This window comes from Musca autumnalis, unplaced genomic scaffold (assembly GCF_047663935.1).
Source record: "Musca autumnalis isolate F117 unplaced genomic scaffold, ASM4766393v1 scaffold_4, whole genome shotgun sequence".
In the NCBI taxonomy this organism is placed as follows: Eukaryota; Metazoa; Arthropoda; class Insecta; order Diptera; family Muscidae; genus Musca; species Musca autumnalis.
The window spans coordinates 9557353-9575290 of NW_027411977.1; the positions used below are offsets into that span (position 1 = coordinate 9557353).

Here is a 17938-nt window from a genome sequence, read left to right on the forward strand (position 1 = left end):
TTCACGCAAGCTACAAAACAATAACAAATCAAAACATTTGCTCTCTTTTGTAAGCTCTTTCTGTGCATTCGGGTCGTGTGCGTGTAAATTGCCGAAGATCATCGGCACCGCCGTGCCTAATGTGATCATGTATGTTTTAGAGACGTTACAGCTTGTTCCACCTCAGATCTCGTAATAGGGGTTCCAGTGACGTCAGCATTCAAGTCGGTTATATTTTCTGATCGATTTTCATCTGTGAACATTTGTTTAATATATCTTTTCCATAAATCCTTTTTTTCAGTTGCTTCGAAGATCGGCTGGTTATTTTCATCTACGAGAATTGCTGGAGCTATTTTTCTGTAAATTCCTGCCGTTTCTTTCAACTTTTTATGTAGGTTGAAGTCGTCATGCATGTATTGGAGGTGTTCAATTTCTCGGCATTTTTGATTAAGTAATACATTTTTTGCAGCCCGTGTCGCAGCGCGGATTTCCTTATTAATTTCCCAATATTTTTCGTAATCTACGTTTTTATACTTGCTTCGTTCTTCTCGAAGTTTTATGATTTCATCTGTCATCCATTCCTCTTGATTTTTTCTTGTACTGTTTCCTAGGGAGTTGTTTGCTACATTGCAAATTGTCTCTTTGACGTTATGCCATATACTATCCATATCGTTCACATCAATAACTTCAAGTTTATGGTTTAGGAGGTGCTTGATTTCATTTTTTGTTGTTGGATTGTTGAGGTTCTCTGTGTTCAATTTACGGGAAGTTTTCTTTTTTTCGGATTACTGCCAATTTTATTCGCATATTCATCATCAAAAGGTTGTGATGTGAGGGTACGTCCGCTCCTGGATAGGCTGAGCATTTCGTCACAGAGGATCTAAACCGTCTATTGATGATTTTAAAATCGATTTGGTTCTGTACTATGATTCCTCTATTATCTTGTGGCGATTTCCATGTGTAAAGCCTTCGGGGATGTAATCGAAAAAGTGCGTTGGTAATAGTCAGATTATTTTCTTGACAGAACTCTATTAGCCTATCTCCTCTATCATTTCTTTCTCCCAAGCCATATTTTCCTGTTATTCCATATACCTTCTCGCTTCCAATTTTGGCATTAAAGTCACCTTGAATAATCGTTATTTCATGTGATTTCGTCATTTTTATCAGTTCGTTGATGTCATTGTAGAAGTTTTCAACTTCATCGGTATTTCCATCACATGTGGGGGCATAAACTTGAATTATGTTTAAATTTAATGGTTTTCCTGTGATTTTTATCATCATTACTCTATCTGACATAGCTATCGAGCCAGCAACACTATTAGCTATGTCTTTTCTGACTATAATAGCTACACCTTTCCAGTGTACTCCATCCATATTTCCTGAGTGATACACCATAACATTTTGGGATTTAAACTCTCCTCTATCTATCCACCATGTTTCACTGACACCAAGTATATAAATTTGGAGCTTATTCATTTCATTAATGGTATTGTTTAATTTTCCAACTTCGTACGAACTTCTGACATACCACGTTCCAATCTTCAGCTTGTTGTTGTTTTTACCTCCGGGGATTCTTAGCACCCTCGTTTGGCCGGAGACTGAGGGCCGTGTATTTTGATTTTCGTTTTACATATTGTACGATTTTCAAGGGAAATAATTACTTCAGTGGTTTTCCGTTGCCTTCTGAAGGTACGATATGACATACATTTTATTATATCATTTGTGATCATATTAACCCTTTTTAGCGGGTTCATCATCGCTCATTCTTATTATATGGCCTTATTATATGGCCTGATGTTGTTGTATAGCTGATACAGCTCGTGGTTCATGCGACGCACAGTGTTGCCTCAGTGGACAAAAATCGAAAAATGTGTTCTTGACTTTTTTATAATTTTATGGTTTTATTTTATTGAGAACACTTCAAATAGGACAAACCTCAAAGATGTTGTCTATATTTGGTGTTACTATAAAGTTATAGCTCGTTAAACATAAAACATTTTTCGTATGTGACATTTACTAAAATGTATTTAAAAAAGAAACCCATGCTCATGGAAGTTTTTTAAAGAAGTTATTGACATATTGCACAACTTTTGAATAGGGAATTAAAGAGTGGTCGATAGTCTTGCAATTTATGAAAAAACAATTTACATATAATGTGTATACATAAAGTACCGTTATGTTGATTGAAACAGTAACGTGTTATACAAAACTCACGAATTTCGCTTCTTTCATGGAGTGCATCTAAAAATTGCAGCAAATTGCAGTTTCGACGATTTGGTACATGAAACAGACATCCCTTTCGAATTAAAAAATGCAAAGTTTACATCCTATAAAATCCGATTCTCGGAGCCACAACCATATCATCATAAACAATTTGTACGAAAGGAGCAAGAATCCATGTTTTGCCTCAGTGCACAGAGGGGAAACATAGGCCTAAAGTTGCTCAAAACTCTAAATATGAAAATCGTTTTTTATGAAAAATATGTTGATAAACGGCAACCAGACTCTTTTCTACATTTGCTATAACCATCCTCGACTTTGTAAGATTAACCAATCCAATGCAGCAGTCGATTGAACTCAGCCATACTGAAAACAAAAAGTAAATTTTCGAAAACTAAGAAATTAGGTGAACATTAAAATGACATTATTTTCGCGAAAATTTATATTTTTCAAGATTTATTGTTTTTGTACAGTCTCCGAACAAGATTAGCATTTAAAATTTTCAGATTGATTTTACATCTTTGCTCTTTAATAATGGTGATACACATCCTCTTTATGAAAAATTTTTATGATAATTTTTAAGATTACTACAATTTCAATAGTGAAAAAGTCTATTTCCCCGTCGTTTCCCGACCATAGTTTCTTCTAATGTTTTCTGCGCTTGAGTCTCTAATATCAGATTCAATCATAAAAAATTGCGCATTTTTGCGCCATTCCGAAAAAATCTAATTTTTCTCAACTAAAATATGAAATATTTTTATATGGAATTGCAAGGTTTACTCACACTTTTTTGTTCCGCCTTATATCCGGGGCTCTTATTTATCAGACTAATCCAACACCTTTCAAATATGTTTGCATTATTCAGAAACATTCACGGCTTTTCTCATGTGAATTGAGAAAAATTTAAATTAAGTTAGTTTCAAAAAATAAAATTTGGAATGAAATATATGTATATGGGACTACATATACATCTGTACCGATTTGTTTGAAAATTGGCTCAATGTTTTTTTAGGCTATATCAGGTTGCATGTGTCAAATTTCAGTGATTTTGGTGCATTTTTATCTCATATCAGATGCGAATATATATGGAAGCTGCATCCAAATCTGGACCGATTTTCATTATTTTCTATAGGATTAATCCTTGTACCGAAGATATGCTTTGTGCAAAATTTTATATCAATCGGACTATAAATGACCTTTCTAGGGCTTTTGATCAACTTTTAACACAAATTTCCCCTCTGTGCAGTGGATAAATTCACTTGATTTGACTGCTTCGTGTTATATATCCAAATATGAAGCGATTTTTAACAAAATCGGTAAAACTGATCAGAGGCCCAAGCAAATATCGCATATTAAATTTGAAGGCGGTTCAAATAAAATTGGCTGAGTTATAGCAAAATCGGCGAAATATATATATGTGGGGGCTCTATCGAAATCTGATCCGATTTTTATCAAAATCGGTGAAACTGATCAGAGCCCCAAGCAAATATCGCATATAAAATTTGAAGGCGGTACAATTAAAATTAGCTGAGTTATAGCAGAATCGGAGAAACATATATATGGGGGATATATCCAAATTTGAACCGATATGGACCAAAACGAGAATTTTGCATTCCTATGCCCGCATAAGTACTTGTATAAAAATTCATCGACCTAGGTCAACTCCTTCTATTTTTGTCCACGTTTACAAGGAAGCGGCAACACTGTGCGACGTCGATATTCACCGTTAACGCAGATTGGTCCGTAGATCTTTCGAAGAATTTTTCTCTCAAACACGCCAAGCACAGCCTTATCTGCTTGCGCAAGTACACAGGCTTCGGAACCATACATCAGCACGGATAGTATCAGTGTTTTGTAAAGCGTTATTTTTGTTTGACGAGTTAAAGCTTTGTTTTTAAAGTGCTTACTTAAGCCAAAGTAGCATCTGTTGGCCAAAACATTTCTTCTTTTTATTTCACGGATGATGTCGTTTGTTGTGTTACGGCGGTCTTTTACTACCTCAACATTATAGGAACCAACTTCAAAAGTTGGTCCGAGCTCAATGGACGCATTGCGCGTCGACACCATCAACTTGGTGGATTCTCCTTGGACTTTCATAAAGGTATCGGTTTCCTCTTTTACTTATCGTCCCATGATGTCTATATCATCAGCATAAGCCAGTAACATGTGGCTATTGGTGTAGATTGTGCCACTTCTTTTAACGTTAGCCTCTCGTATAACCTTTTCAAGCAGGATGTTGAAAAGATCACACGAAAGGCTGTCTCCTTGGCTGAAACCTTTTTTGGTACAAAACTCTTCAGAGAGGTTCTTTCCTATTTTAACTGAAGATCTTGTGTCAGTTAGAGTCATTTTACAAAGCCAAATGAGCTTTGCGGGGATACCAAAGTCAGACATGGCTTGGAATACCTTTTAACATAGCGGACTGTCGAAGGCTACTTTATAATTAAGGGATTCTTTTAAAAGACAGTTTATCTAAAGCTCCCGCATTATGCATTATTCTAAATCTGTCAAGTTTTATGTACCCCATATCCACACAGGGTGACGAGATCTACCTGGAAAAAATTGCATACCGATCTGAGCTTAATGGGTAAACTCGTCTTATGCCAAATGGGCAAAACGCAACCATATTTTTTTAAATTATTTTATTTTTTCAAAAGTAGTATTATTTTATGCCAAATTCAAAGAATATTCATTTTAATGGTCCAAAATGTTGATATTTTTTCATGAAATAAAACGTCGTCTGCACATTATGACACAAAATAATTTCAAACACTGAATAATAAGAAACACTGAATAATGAGAATAACCGGTCGATGGGTCAGTTACAATGGACATGCAAACGATTTTTACTGGCTCAGGTTGCATTATTTTCAGGAGAATTTAAATCAGCCAGCTGAAAGATGGGATGTTCTGTCATCGAAATTCGAAAATAGCCAGAAAAAAGCAAAATATAAGAGCAACATACGAAAATACAAAGCAAAAGAATAAATCGTCGTACTACACTCACACATTCTTCAACTTTCATTAATTTCATTCCCTTATTATTAATATTATTATTAATTTAGTTTTCTGTTAGTCGTCGTCATCCATAAAATGCATTAAGGAGTGAATAGCTTATGGGTCGGTTGTTCGTTTTTTTTTTCAGTTTATTACTGACCTGTTATGATTTTTATCTTTTTTACAATGCCTCTGTTGTTTTTTAATGATGCCTCACACTCTCTTTTTGGTTCTCTGTTCCCATGTATTTCTGGTTTCTCTCTTTTGGTAGGCCTCTTTGTGTCGCGTGAATGACACTTTGCACTTTTTTTATTTTGTTGTTGTTGCTGTTGTTGCCACTGCCGATGTTTTGTACTTCTTATATTTTACTGTGCTGCTGCAAACTGCTTTTCCGCTATTTGTGGTTGTGGAGGCGATGTTGTTGCTGCAGTTTGTTTTTCCCATATCTTTTCCCATTACAGCCGACACACAAACTCTCCAAGCTTTACTAAATGCACCAAAATGACATAAAGTCAACAACAACAACACACTCACTCACGTTGAAAATACAAAAAACAACAACAACAAAAACATGTGTAAAAACAACAACCATAACGACGTCAACGGTCATGCAAGCAAGCGGCATGACAATGCAAAACACACAAACAAATAATTGTAGAAGAGGAAACTTTGAAAACGCCAACAACAACAACAATTAAACATGAATACCTCCTCTGTCCCCACTAAAGCAACACAATAAAAATTTAACAACAACAACACTATACTATAAAGTTCTTTTTTTCTTGTTCGCCTTTAATTTGGAGCAATAAAGAAAAGAATTTTCTGACAACAAAACTAGAAAAAATGTTTAAATTTCTTTGTACTTTTAAAGCTAAATATTAAAGATTAATTCTTCATTCATTCAATTTCGTCAACACTATCATGAACTTTTCCATGCGGTCGTCGGTTGTCTTTAAGTTTTTTGCTACATTTTGATTATTACCTTTTTTCTTCTTAAAGTTTACTTGTTTGTTTCTTTCGCTTTGGCTGTGGCTTCTATTATGAAAAATAAAACACAAAAACAACTTAAAATTTTATAATATGATGACTCGTTTCGTTTTTACGGTTTCTTCTCTTCTTTTAGTTGCTTGCTTTTTTTGCTTATTTATTATTTGATTTTGTTGTTGTACGTTAAACAACAAGATACGACGTCAAACGTACGTCGACGTTCACTGCGACTGAGAACAAATCGAAATTCACGCGTTTATTATTTCGAAAAGAATTTTGTTGCACTACTACTATACACTTGCAATTGATTTGGGACAAGTTAACAAACACACCAATGTCGTTCGTTTTGAATGGACTTTTTTACACAATTTTATGGAAAACACACATAGAAAAAGCTTCAAACTTCGCTTTGAATGAAATGAGGTTAATTTTTTAGGGCAAAAATTCCTTTGCACAGTATGTTTTTTCTTTGTTTTCTTTCTTTTTCTGTTTTAAATCAATTCGATTAAGTTATAGCTTTGATTCACGATTCATCATCCGCTATCAGTGTTTTATTTTTCTTTTGCCAGCGCCGTGCTTCGGCCAATTTTCCACAATTTTCAATAACTGACTAACTAAACTGACTGTTTGCGACAAACCTCCAACTTTAATTTTTTTACTCTCACTCTCCCACCGAATCAAAGCTGAGTCTCTTCAGGCTGTTGAAATGAAAGTAACCATGTACTCGGAACGAACCGAATCAAATATTAGAGTTGTACAGTTCATGAACGAACTAGTTCAATTGAAGTGATATGTGCGAACACACAAACGGTTAAAAAATTTCAAACGAAATAAAAGCTCTGTTCCTTTACGTGTAAGAATCTTCAAGTTTTACCACTTTTTACTCGAAAAGCGTTCCTTTACTTCAGACACCATACAATTCATATGAGTGCAATTTACAACTTATAGTACGTTTATATATAACCGGATTTAACAAACCCACTGGGTTTCAAATGTCAACTCCTTTACGTATATGTCAAATAAATCCTCATTAAGAAGGTTAACCCTGCAAAAGGCTATAATATAAACATGGCCTTATAGTACTTTTGCCGGTTTTACCACTTTCAAAAGTAAAGGAACAGACTAAAAAATGTCTGATTATTTGAACAATTATTTAATAGTGTTTGACCAATTTGCAAACTTTACAAATTTTGTAATATAAAATAAATGTATAATATAAATATGCTTTTTCGCAGAAGTTTTGTTTGATGCCCGTTGTGTTTTGGATTTTGCCACCGATGTCTACGGTTTAACTGATTAATAGTACGGTTACATTAAAGTTTTTTGCCGGGTTAACCCACTTTATGAGGATTTATTTGACGTTTGCGCTATGGAATACATTTGAAGCCCAAACCCACTGGGTTAATCCGCTTAAGTGTAACCGGGTTATAACTCCTCCCCCACTCATCAATTTTATTTACTCTCACTCTCCCACCGATTTCGTGCCAACACTGACAATGTTAACGACTGTTCATAACCCTGCGTTTACAAATGACAGGACAGTTGAATTCATGTATTGATTGTCAAAATCCCACAATTTGCCTGTGTGACGTAGGCGTCCGGACAACTGCAAAAACAGTTCTAAAATTTTGAATGAAAATCGTCTATTTCTTTTTGTTTTCCGTTCACATGTCTTGTTGTTGTTCATGTTCTTTTGTTTTCAAGATATTTCAATTATTATCTCACTTATTTTTACAAAAATGCCAAAAATTTGTCTTCTCTACTGTCTGTGAAAAAATGCTGGACAGCTGAGAGACAAACGACAAATATATATATGTGTTAGTAAATTAGAGTTGTATTTGAAGACAAACTGTCTGGTAACGGCTCGCTCGCTTGTTGAACGCCGAAATAGAAGATTACTTTTGTTTGTGAGTTTAGTAACCGGTACATGAATACAACACTTCCAATTTTTGAACTTATGTTCAGTGATTGAGAATCAGCTGTTTATCTCTCACAATCAACAATAAACTTGAGTGGAAACAACATGGTAAAAACGCAATGAGTTGTGCAGTAATGCCAATAATGTAAAAGACAAAAAACGCAAGAATGTTTGAGTGTGTTTCATTTCAACTTTTTTATTATTTCACGTAGTCATGGCATAGACTAATGAAAACATAGACGTCGGAACTTTCTCACCGAGTATGTTTGAATTTCTTGGGTAAGTTGGTTTTACGACCGGGCTACCAACCCTGAGCAACCCCATTTACGTCAGTGGGATACGTACTGGTGATTTCGTAATCTTCAGGCGTCCAGTCTCACCTTATCAATCACATTTATATAGCGGACCGCTTGCTTCAAGACCGACGTTCGCTCGTAACCGCTCCTAAGATGGAGAACAGACGTTACGTGGGTTATTGGAGATGCTAATGTAAGACGGCATCTACTCGTCTTGTCAGTGTTACCACCCGCTGATTGTCCGGGACTGCTTATTTGTGTTTCACTTATTCCGCCCTATGTTCCGTGTAGGAACGGCATATTTTTAACAAAAAATTATACATGCAATGTTCAAATGTACATATGAATGTGTTTTATAATTGTTAAATAAATGTTGCCAAGGAAATAAAAAAAAATGTTTGAATTGAGATTGGTAAATAATAAGCTCAATATAAAATGCCAAAAAATACAACTTAACAAATATTTCGTTATTTCCCCAAAAATCGTCTTCGAACTTTTTTGAGTTTTCGGGTTTGAGTGACTTGACCGCGAAAAAATTGAGTGATCCGTCCTCTGTATATTTATTAGTCTATGGTCATGGCATAGACTAATGAAAACATAGACGAAGGAATACTCAATTTTGCGCCGTCAAGTTACTCAAATCCGAAAACTCAAAAAAGTTCGAAGACGTTTTTTTGGGGAAAATGACAATATTTTCTTGGATATTTTTATCTGAAGATATTGTTCCCATCAAAAACTAACCCCATGTAGCCTTTTGCCAGAACAAATTATTTATTAACTTGTATTTTTTAGCATTTTATTTTGAGTTGCTTTTTCTGCACACTCAATTCGAACAAACTCGGTGAGAGCATTCCGATGGTAGCATTCTATGAAGGTAGCATAGAATAATGAAAACATAGACGACGGAATGCTCTCACCAAGTATGTTCGAATTGAGTATGCTGAAAAAGAAACTCAAAATAAAATGCCAAAAAAACACAAGTTAACAAATATTTTGTTCTGGCAAAAAGCTACATGGGGTTAGTTTTTGACGGGAACTATATTCTCAGATAAAAATATCCAAGAAAATATTGTCATTTTCCGCAAAAAACGTCTTCGAACTTTTTTGAGTTTTCGGATTTGAGTATCTTGACAGCGGCAACATTGAGTATTTCTTCGTCTATAAATTTATTTGTCTATGGTTATGGCTGCGTTTTCACTGAGAGAAGTTGGCAACATTTTGTTTGAGTAGAAATAACATATAGCACCTGTTCAACAGAAGGGTAGTAACTCAAAATTTTGAAATTTTCACTTTTTGTTAAAAACGGGAAATACTGATCAACTCCACCAACTGCAAAATTCTCATATTATTTTGTCGACAGCTTCGTCAAAAATACCTTTATGTCACTCTTCTGGCACATACGGTACGTTGTGCGTTGCGTCACGCGTTAAAAACAACAACCACATGAAAAAAATGTAAGTGATGCCAAGTTTGTTCTTGAAGTTTTCATGTGGTTGTTGTAACGCGGCGCACAACGTACGTGACGAGGGCTTTCATGTCTTCAGTGTCATTATTTGTGTATCAACAGTGTTTTGTCTCTACTGAACAAAACAAAATTTTGAGTTGCTACCCTTTTGTTGAACAGGTGCGTTATGTGCGCGCGCCGAGTTCTATTTCAATTTAAGAGCATTTTGTTGTGAGAAGAGAAATATTCGGAAATTGAATTGACTTTTCGCACGGTGAAAGCATAGACTAATGAATGAATAGACAGAGAATTTGTAATGTGTTTGTTTTTTGTAGGGGGTCTCCCTTACACTCAATATGCTCTGTGTCCACTCATTTATATTATATATATTATATTTGTAATTAATACTTTTTTGAATAAATTGAATTAAAAAAATGCATTTTGTTTCGGGGTAAATTGCAAGATCTTGTTGATTTTTTTTGAGAATGTAGTTCCGGCCAATATTACTCACATATTTGCAAGAATCTACTAATTTTTACTACATTTTTCTACGAAGATTTAATAAAAATGTCAATAATGTAGTGAAATCGGAATTGCGAGAATAAACTGTTGGTGTGTGATGCAAAATACCGCTGGAACAACATGAAGTACGCATTTTAAAGTTTCAGAATGTTCTGATGAATTGTTGGGAACTTTATTTGGAAGATTTTTGCAAGAGGTCACTTGGTTCAACTCCCAGGTCACAATCAACTCCCGATACTGACCTGATTTTCAGGAATTATGCAACATTTTCTAGATTTTGACGTCCTAGATGGAGTTTTTCTTATATGGCCTGTTCAAAAGATTAAGGCCTGCGTACATATGCTGCCTTGCTTTGCTGCATCATTTCTGACATAATAAAAATAAAAGAATAAAGATGGCCGACCAAATTTCGAACTGGTTATGTACTCACCCCTTAAGTTCTACTAATTTAGGGCTACAATATTGCTAAAGACAGCAAGGCCAAATTCCCATTCGTTTCTGAGGTAAAGGCCTGATAAATGCAAAAAAATGTAGTTTTAGCCCGGTTTAGATGAGACCATAAAATCCGAAATGGATCTGACAGGACAAAACCCTACTAGGGGTTTGTAGTCTAAATATGTACTTTCAAAAAATGCACACTAGAAGTTGTTTGCATTTTCAGTGTTGCATAGTGTAATTGAACCATGAAACAAACAAAGTGCGAACAGACCCCACACGGAAGTTTGACATCGGTAAGCTGCAATTGCTTAATCAAAGCACTCCTCGTCCCGATAACATATCAGGACAATGGCAAAACATGGATACCAGAGATCTCCACCAAGGAATCCATGGAGTGTCGTGCTGCTACCGAATAGAAAAATGCGGCATATAGGTCTACTTTACATTCAGTAGCAACGCGTAGCGCACGAGAGATGTATCGAGAGAAAAGGAGAGAGGAGAAACGTCTTTTCCACAGGAAAAAGGGAGAGATGGAAAAGCAGGAGCGTGAAGAAATCGAGATGTACAGGAGACAGAATAAAGTTCGAAAAATCTACCAAAAAGTGAAACATCAAACTGATGGTTTTGCCACTGGCACATCCTCCTGTAGAGACCAGCAAGGTAATTTGGTAACTGATACAGATAGTGTGCTAAGGATAATGTATATTGATTGGATTGAATGTATACCACCCTGCCAAGATGAGGTAAAGATAGCAATAAACAGGCTGAAGAATAATAAGGCAGCAGGAACCGATGGCCTACGAGCCGAGCTGTTTAAAACCGGAGGCGACACGCTGATAAGGTGTATGCATCAGCTAGTTAGCTCCATCTGGCAGGAAGAACGCGTACTCGACGATTGGAACCTGAACATCCTGTGTCCCGTCCATAAGAAAGGAGATAAGATTTTGTGCTCCAACTATAGGGGCATAAGTCTTCTCCCTATCGCCCACAAGATAGTGTCAGGGATATTGTGCGAACGACTAAAGCCCATGGTCAACGAAATAATTGGACCTTACCAATGCGGCTATAGACCTGACAAGTCCACCATCGACCAGATATTTACTCTGCGACAAATCCTGGAGAAGAGAGAGATGCAGATCGACACCTACCACCTTTTTATCGATTATAAAGCGGCCTCGACAGCCCGCTACGTAAAGGTATTCCAAGCCATGTCTGAATTTGGTATCCCCGCAAAGCTCATTCGGCTTTGTAAAATGACTCTTAAGTACAGTACACATTGTCAGTTTTGAATGACGATTTTTTGCAATTATCGATAACTGTCCTACCGTCCAGCAACCACAAAATATTTTGTGGTTGCATGATGAATGACAAAAATGAACGGCCACACTAGCAAGCAAAGCTGTCATTTAAAACTGACAATGTGTACCCAGCTATAAGGTTTGAACAGAATGAAATACGCCGCTTTTTTCACGCTCAGTTTCATGTAAAAGATCTTTTACGCGAAACTGAGCGTGAAAAAAGTGACGTATTTCATTGTGTTTGTACATTTAAGGCCTCGACACATAAGAAGCCTGGCATTCTTGCTTAAGTCATATCTGGTAAATGACTAAAGACCAAGTTCGACCTAATTCAAATGTGATTCTAAAATCTTTTTATTAGGTCGAACTTGGTCTTTAGTCTTTTATCAGATATGACTTCAGCAAGAATGCCATGCTTCTTATGAGTCGAGGCCTTAAATGTATCAGAAATAAAAGTGATACATATTTGCTTTTTACCTGCGTTAGAAATGGGTATCTTTGACGTTATGAAACACGTAATACTTCGCAGATTTTCAGACATTTGTAAAGCCACTGACGATACGGAAATCAGCCATAGCTTTGTTCCCGTACTTTTTAATAGTAAAACTCGTAAGAGAGAAAAATTGCTGTCACACAAAAGTTTTTTCAAAAAGTTCCGAAACGCCATGGTATAAGTAAAGAGGTAGATTTAAATGAAAACAATCTATAGAACCCTTGTTTTTCCTGAATTCCTAAAGGGGTGTTTACACTATCTATCAATGTCATATGCCCTGTCACTTCGTTTATCCATTCGACATCCTTTATGTTTGTCAAAGTCCATACCACTTTTAGTTTTTGAGTTCACACTAGCATACAATTTCATATGACCACAAAATATATATCACGCCAGTAACACAATTTATATTGTTAAAAATTTTAATCGCACTCACATTTTCGTTTTCTTTAACTACTTCCTTCATTTTTTGGTAAAATTGTTTTCTTCTAACAATTAATTTCTCAACTGCATACGAAAATACATGGCCGAATAGAGCGCTCCCTAAATGAAAAATACACATATGAGTTGTCACATGATTTTGATAGATGAAAATTTTCATAGTGGTCACACTATGTGCACAACATTTACAGGTAGCAAATTTGACATCTCATATGACATTCATAGATAGTGTAAACACCCCTTAAAGTGTAGTACACATTGTCAGTTTTGAATGTCGATATTTCGCAATTATCGATAACTGTCAAACCGTCCAGCAACCACAAAATATTTTGTGGTTGCATGAAGAATGACAAAAATGAACGGCCACACTAGCAAGCAACAACAAAGCTGACATTTAAAACTGACAATGTGTACCCAGCTTTAAACGTCAATATTAGTAAACACAAAAGCAGCAAGTGGGTTTGTTTACAATACAATTTTTGAGCATTTCTCCACATAATTGAGTTGTGGATATGATAAAATGTTTGTTTCAATGCTAAGCTGACGAATTTCTTCCATACAAATGTTCAAAAAACAAATTTAAAAATCGTTGAATTCGATTGTTTTTAAAATTGTTTGGCACATTATTCAAACAGCACACACACATACACAGATTTGACGTTTTAGGAACAGTCGAAATAAAAAAAATAAATTGACAAAGCTTTAGCTAACCTTTCTTATAAAACCATGCCGAAACGCAAAAATGAAATAAAAACGTCAACAAAACTGGAACAAATGTCTTGTCGGCGTACCAACCAATCAGACTCCGGCATCCATGTTATTACTTTTTACACGCTCAAATTTGTCGAGTAAAAAGTTTTTAAAGGCAGCGTCATTCAGCGCCATTTTTGTTTAAAGTGAAATGAACATTTTACAAATTTTTTGTGTACGTGAACGAATTTTCTGGTAAAATGTGTAAAAGTCGTAAAAATTGTAAAAACTTTTTAGTTCTGGAACAAAGCTCATATTTTCGTTTGGCCATTCAAAGGCAATACTAAGTCCCGGTCCACACTAGAGTAATTTCATTGAAAACAATTAATGCAATTATGCGTTTCTAGATCGATTTCCATAGTAGAGAAAAATCATGAAATTGCTTTTTTGGGGAATTCGATCTAAAAACGCATAATTATTCAAATTTTTAAATGAAATTCACTCTAGTGTGGACCGGGACTAAAGGCCTGCGTACATAAACAGCCTTGCCTGCTTACCTTGCTTACTTCTGATAAAAGAATAAAAAAGAAAAGGGCAACCCAGTTCGAAATTTTCTCGGCCTAATTTATTCCTTTATTTTTATTATGCCAAAAATTAAGCAAGAAAGCAAGGCAACCAGGCGAAGCAGCTTATGTACGCAGGCCTTAAGGCGATATCCTTTGTGAAAATTAAATTGAAAACAAGGGAGTATGTATACGTTTATAGATAATAAAATTAAAGAAAATGCAAAAAAATGTTGCAAAGAATAAATACACAAAACAGAATTTGCGAGTACAGGTATGTTTGTAACCCCTTTTATTCCCCTCTACTCCTTCGCCCACAATCTCAATTGTCATTCTCATTAACTTTGAATGTGTGAATTTTGGTTTACTGAAATTACTCTAGTGTGGACGTGGATATCATTGAAAAAATTCATGAAATTATACTTTTCTAGATCGAGTTCCATAGTAGAGTAAAATCATGAAAATGGCGTAGTGAGGAATTCGAACTAAGAACGCCTAATTTCATGAAACGTTTTAATGAAATTCACTCTAGTGTGAACCGGGACTAACTATAAGTACCCATAAATTGAATCTGTTACCAATTCATTTCAAGTATGTACTTGATTACCAATATTTTTTACAGCACTAACAATGAGCCAATGTTGTTGCCTAGAGAGAAAAAAATACGACAAAGAACAGAAAGAACAGAGCGATATCAAGGAAAAATTTAGATAAGGAATTGGAATTTGTTTAGTTTGGGAAATTAAATAAATTATGGCTAACCAGGATTTGATAAATGAGGTAATACAAAATTACATGACGGTATACATTTATCTGTGGAAACATTAAATCGTCTTTCTTCATTTTTATAGATAAAACAAAATGTCATCGACAAATTTTCTGAGCTCAAATCTGCTGTAATGATGCGAGAAAAGTTGTTGCTCAGGCAACTTGATGTTATCAACACGACTAGCAAACAACAATTGCAACGACAGGACGATGTTGATGACAAAATAACTCCTAGCATTGAGTTCTTGGCTGATAATGAAAAAGAGCTGCTGGCAGCATTAAGAAACTTTGGGCGCTTTCAACTTACAAATCTTAACTTGACTCTGCAAAACCAAAATGAAGATTACATTAAACCATCTGATGACCATGAGACCATGTTCAAAGGATTGAATCAAAGTGTGGTGGAAGGCTATCAGGAGGCAGATGAAAGTATTGTTGTTGACTTTTCACATCACAAAACACTGATGGAGCGTAATGCCAAAATGGTCAATGATAGTATTATCAACATAACACTGAAAGAAGCCAAAGAGTTGATAAAGCAGGCAAAGACAAAACGAGAAATTCCTGTGCCACCTTTGAATCTCGAAGAATTAGATGATGAAGTAGAATCATCAATTGCTGATGTTGTCTCGAGTTTGGAGGCCAATTCTGAGCAATATTCTGTCGGTAATAATAATAAATATTCTCAGACACAACAGGACACAAAGCAGAAACGTTTCAAACCAAAAATCACAATCAACAACTGTAATGGTACTATAAATTTAAGGAATATTGCCTCATTGACCATTAATTGTTCAACAGAGGAAAATATTCAAGCCCAAATTCCTGTTAAATATGCCCGGGCCGGGGGACAAGAAGGAGATGGCGAAGAAGATGAAGAGCCGCATTCATCTACATCCAATGTTAAGGACAATCATTCATCAAAGACGTTAGTTGAGTCATCAGTGGTTTCATCGAGTTCCAACACAGAGGAATGCACTTCACCCACCTCAACCAGTCAGACCACCACTCCCAATAGTCTATCCAACTATTCGAGTAATAACAGTTCACGTTCTCACTCCAAAAAGCATAAACCAAAAAAAGCTCATAAAACTCAAGCAAATTCCCTGGAAAACAAGCCACTGGCAACTGGGACGACAGATTATGCCGCTGCCGATTCATCGTCACCGAATGAAGTCACATGCGATTTCTATAATCGTCTTTTAAATGAAATTAAACGATCCATAAATCAACAACAAAAGACCCGAACAAAATGTTCCTCTACAACACAAAACAATCGTCAGCTAAATGCTGCAGATTCCACTACCTCTCAGCCAAGTGCAACAACCTACAGTGATTACACGGGAGACAACCAAAATGGCAACAGCCGACGATTTGTATTGAAAAATTTTGAAAATCTCAAAATCATATTAGAGGCAAATAGTAGTTGTGACGAAGAATCATTTCATCCGGTGCAAATAGAACAATGGCTAGCTGAGATTATTTCAGAGACTGATTTAGAACCAATGCAAAATACCGATATATTGGAACATTCAAAAATTCACAACGAATCTCAAGATACATAAACAATTTTAATCTAAGCGAAAAACACTCGAATTAAGGAATATTACTGTTTGTTTGCTAACCACTGTTCAAAAGTTTTGAATTTTCGATATTGGTAACATTTTTAAAATTATAAGAATTTTAGACTTAATCTTCGTTTGTCGTTGTAGTCTCGGTAAACAAACATTTCTTCGGCTAGTGCTTTACTTTGGCACTAACCTACCACACAGAAATTGTCGCTCTTTGGCCTTAATAGACTGGCAACATCCTGAAAAGTTTTTGTGTTTATATTTTCGAGTTATGTAATTCGTAGTTGACTGGGTCTTAACTAGCCAGGTTCATAAGGTTAAGATATTACATATATAGATTACTTTCATTGTAATTAGTGACCAAAAAGTATTCACAGAGGCATTCCAAATAAAACCCAATATTTGTAAGGTTTGTACATATATACATACAACTCTTTCTTTAATAACAAGTTTTTCTTCAATCCCAAAAAGAGACTACAGCGACTAAAATTTCTCAAGAGTTTGGAAATTATTTTTACGGGATCAAGTAAATATCTCTAATATTTTGGGTCCTTTAACGTATTAGCATAGTAATGTTTATATTTGATATTTGTAGCAGGAAATGCGGTTAAACAAATACATTAAATATACATTTTCATTTGGAAACTTTTAATAACAATTATAGATTCTATTAAGCTTGAAAAATTGCATAAATTGTTGAATCTGTGCATTGAATCGCTTATACAATTTTAAATAATCTATTTCTATTTTATAACAACAAACATTTTTTAATATTCTGTTTAACACATTTATACGTATATCTGTGCTTTCAAAATAGCTGTATTTTTAATTAATGTTTTTACACTTTTTAAGACTGTCTTCACCAAGTTTTTTACTTTTTGTATATGTACGTATATATTTTATTGTAATTATTTATGACGTGCTTTTTATATTGTACCTAATTATCGTCAGATTCATTTCAAGTGTAAACAAATCTCATTAAATGTTACACGTAGATGAGACACTTGTCTCATCCCATCACAATATCATTGAACAACAACTTATACTACTAGCACAAACAAACAAGAACGTTTTCAATCATTAATAGATTTTTATATTTCGTAGATAACTTTCACACAGTATTGCAAGAAAGATCTCAATATGATGAGAACACTCATTTTCATTTATTCTCTAAATGTACTTAATTCGTCCTCAGATAGTATTCCTGTGTATAAAATCGTATTAGGTGTATTCGATATAATTTTTTGTTATACACTGAAACCACGTATTCGAGAAAATAATAGTAATAAAATTTTAAGTGTATCCAAACAGCA

The 17938-nt window shown here is 35.0% G+C and overlaps 2 protein-coding genes across 4 annotated transcripts in view; one reads left to right on the plus strand and one right to left on the minus strand.

Moving 5' to 3' along the window:
* Positions 1–6924, minus strand: part of LOC141402496 (palmitoyltransferase app-like) — a 490233-nt gene extending 483309 nt beyond the window's left edge. For 2 of the 3 annotated variants that reach the window (XM_073983962.1, XM_073983960.1), the window contains exon 1: positions 6179–6924. The gene's annotated coding sequence lies outside the window, so the exon portion shown is untranslated. The remainder of the gene's footprint in view (positions 1–6178) is intronic. The other variant, XM_073983961.1, reaches the window with a different exon arrangement.
* Positions 6925–14904: 7980 nt separating this feature from the next.
* LOC141402498 (uncharacterized) lies at positions 14905–17938 on the plus strand. Its single transcript, XM_073983963.1, has 2 exons — positions 14905–15066; positions 15138–17938. Exons 1-2 carry the CDS (start codon positions 15040–15042, stop codon positions 16617–16619), a joined length of 1509 nt encoding a protein of 502 aa, XP_073840064.1. The 5' UTR covers positions 14905–15039; the 3' UTR covers positions 16620–17938.

Coding starts and splice junctions, on each gene's coding strand:
- LOC141402498 (XM_073983963.1), top strand. CDS start 15,040: ATGGCTAACCAGGATTTGATAAATGAG. Junction 15,067..15,137: donor ACCAGGATTTGATAAATGAG/GTAATACAAAAT, acceptor TCATTTTTATAG/ATAAAACAAAATGTCATCGA.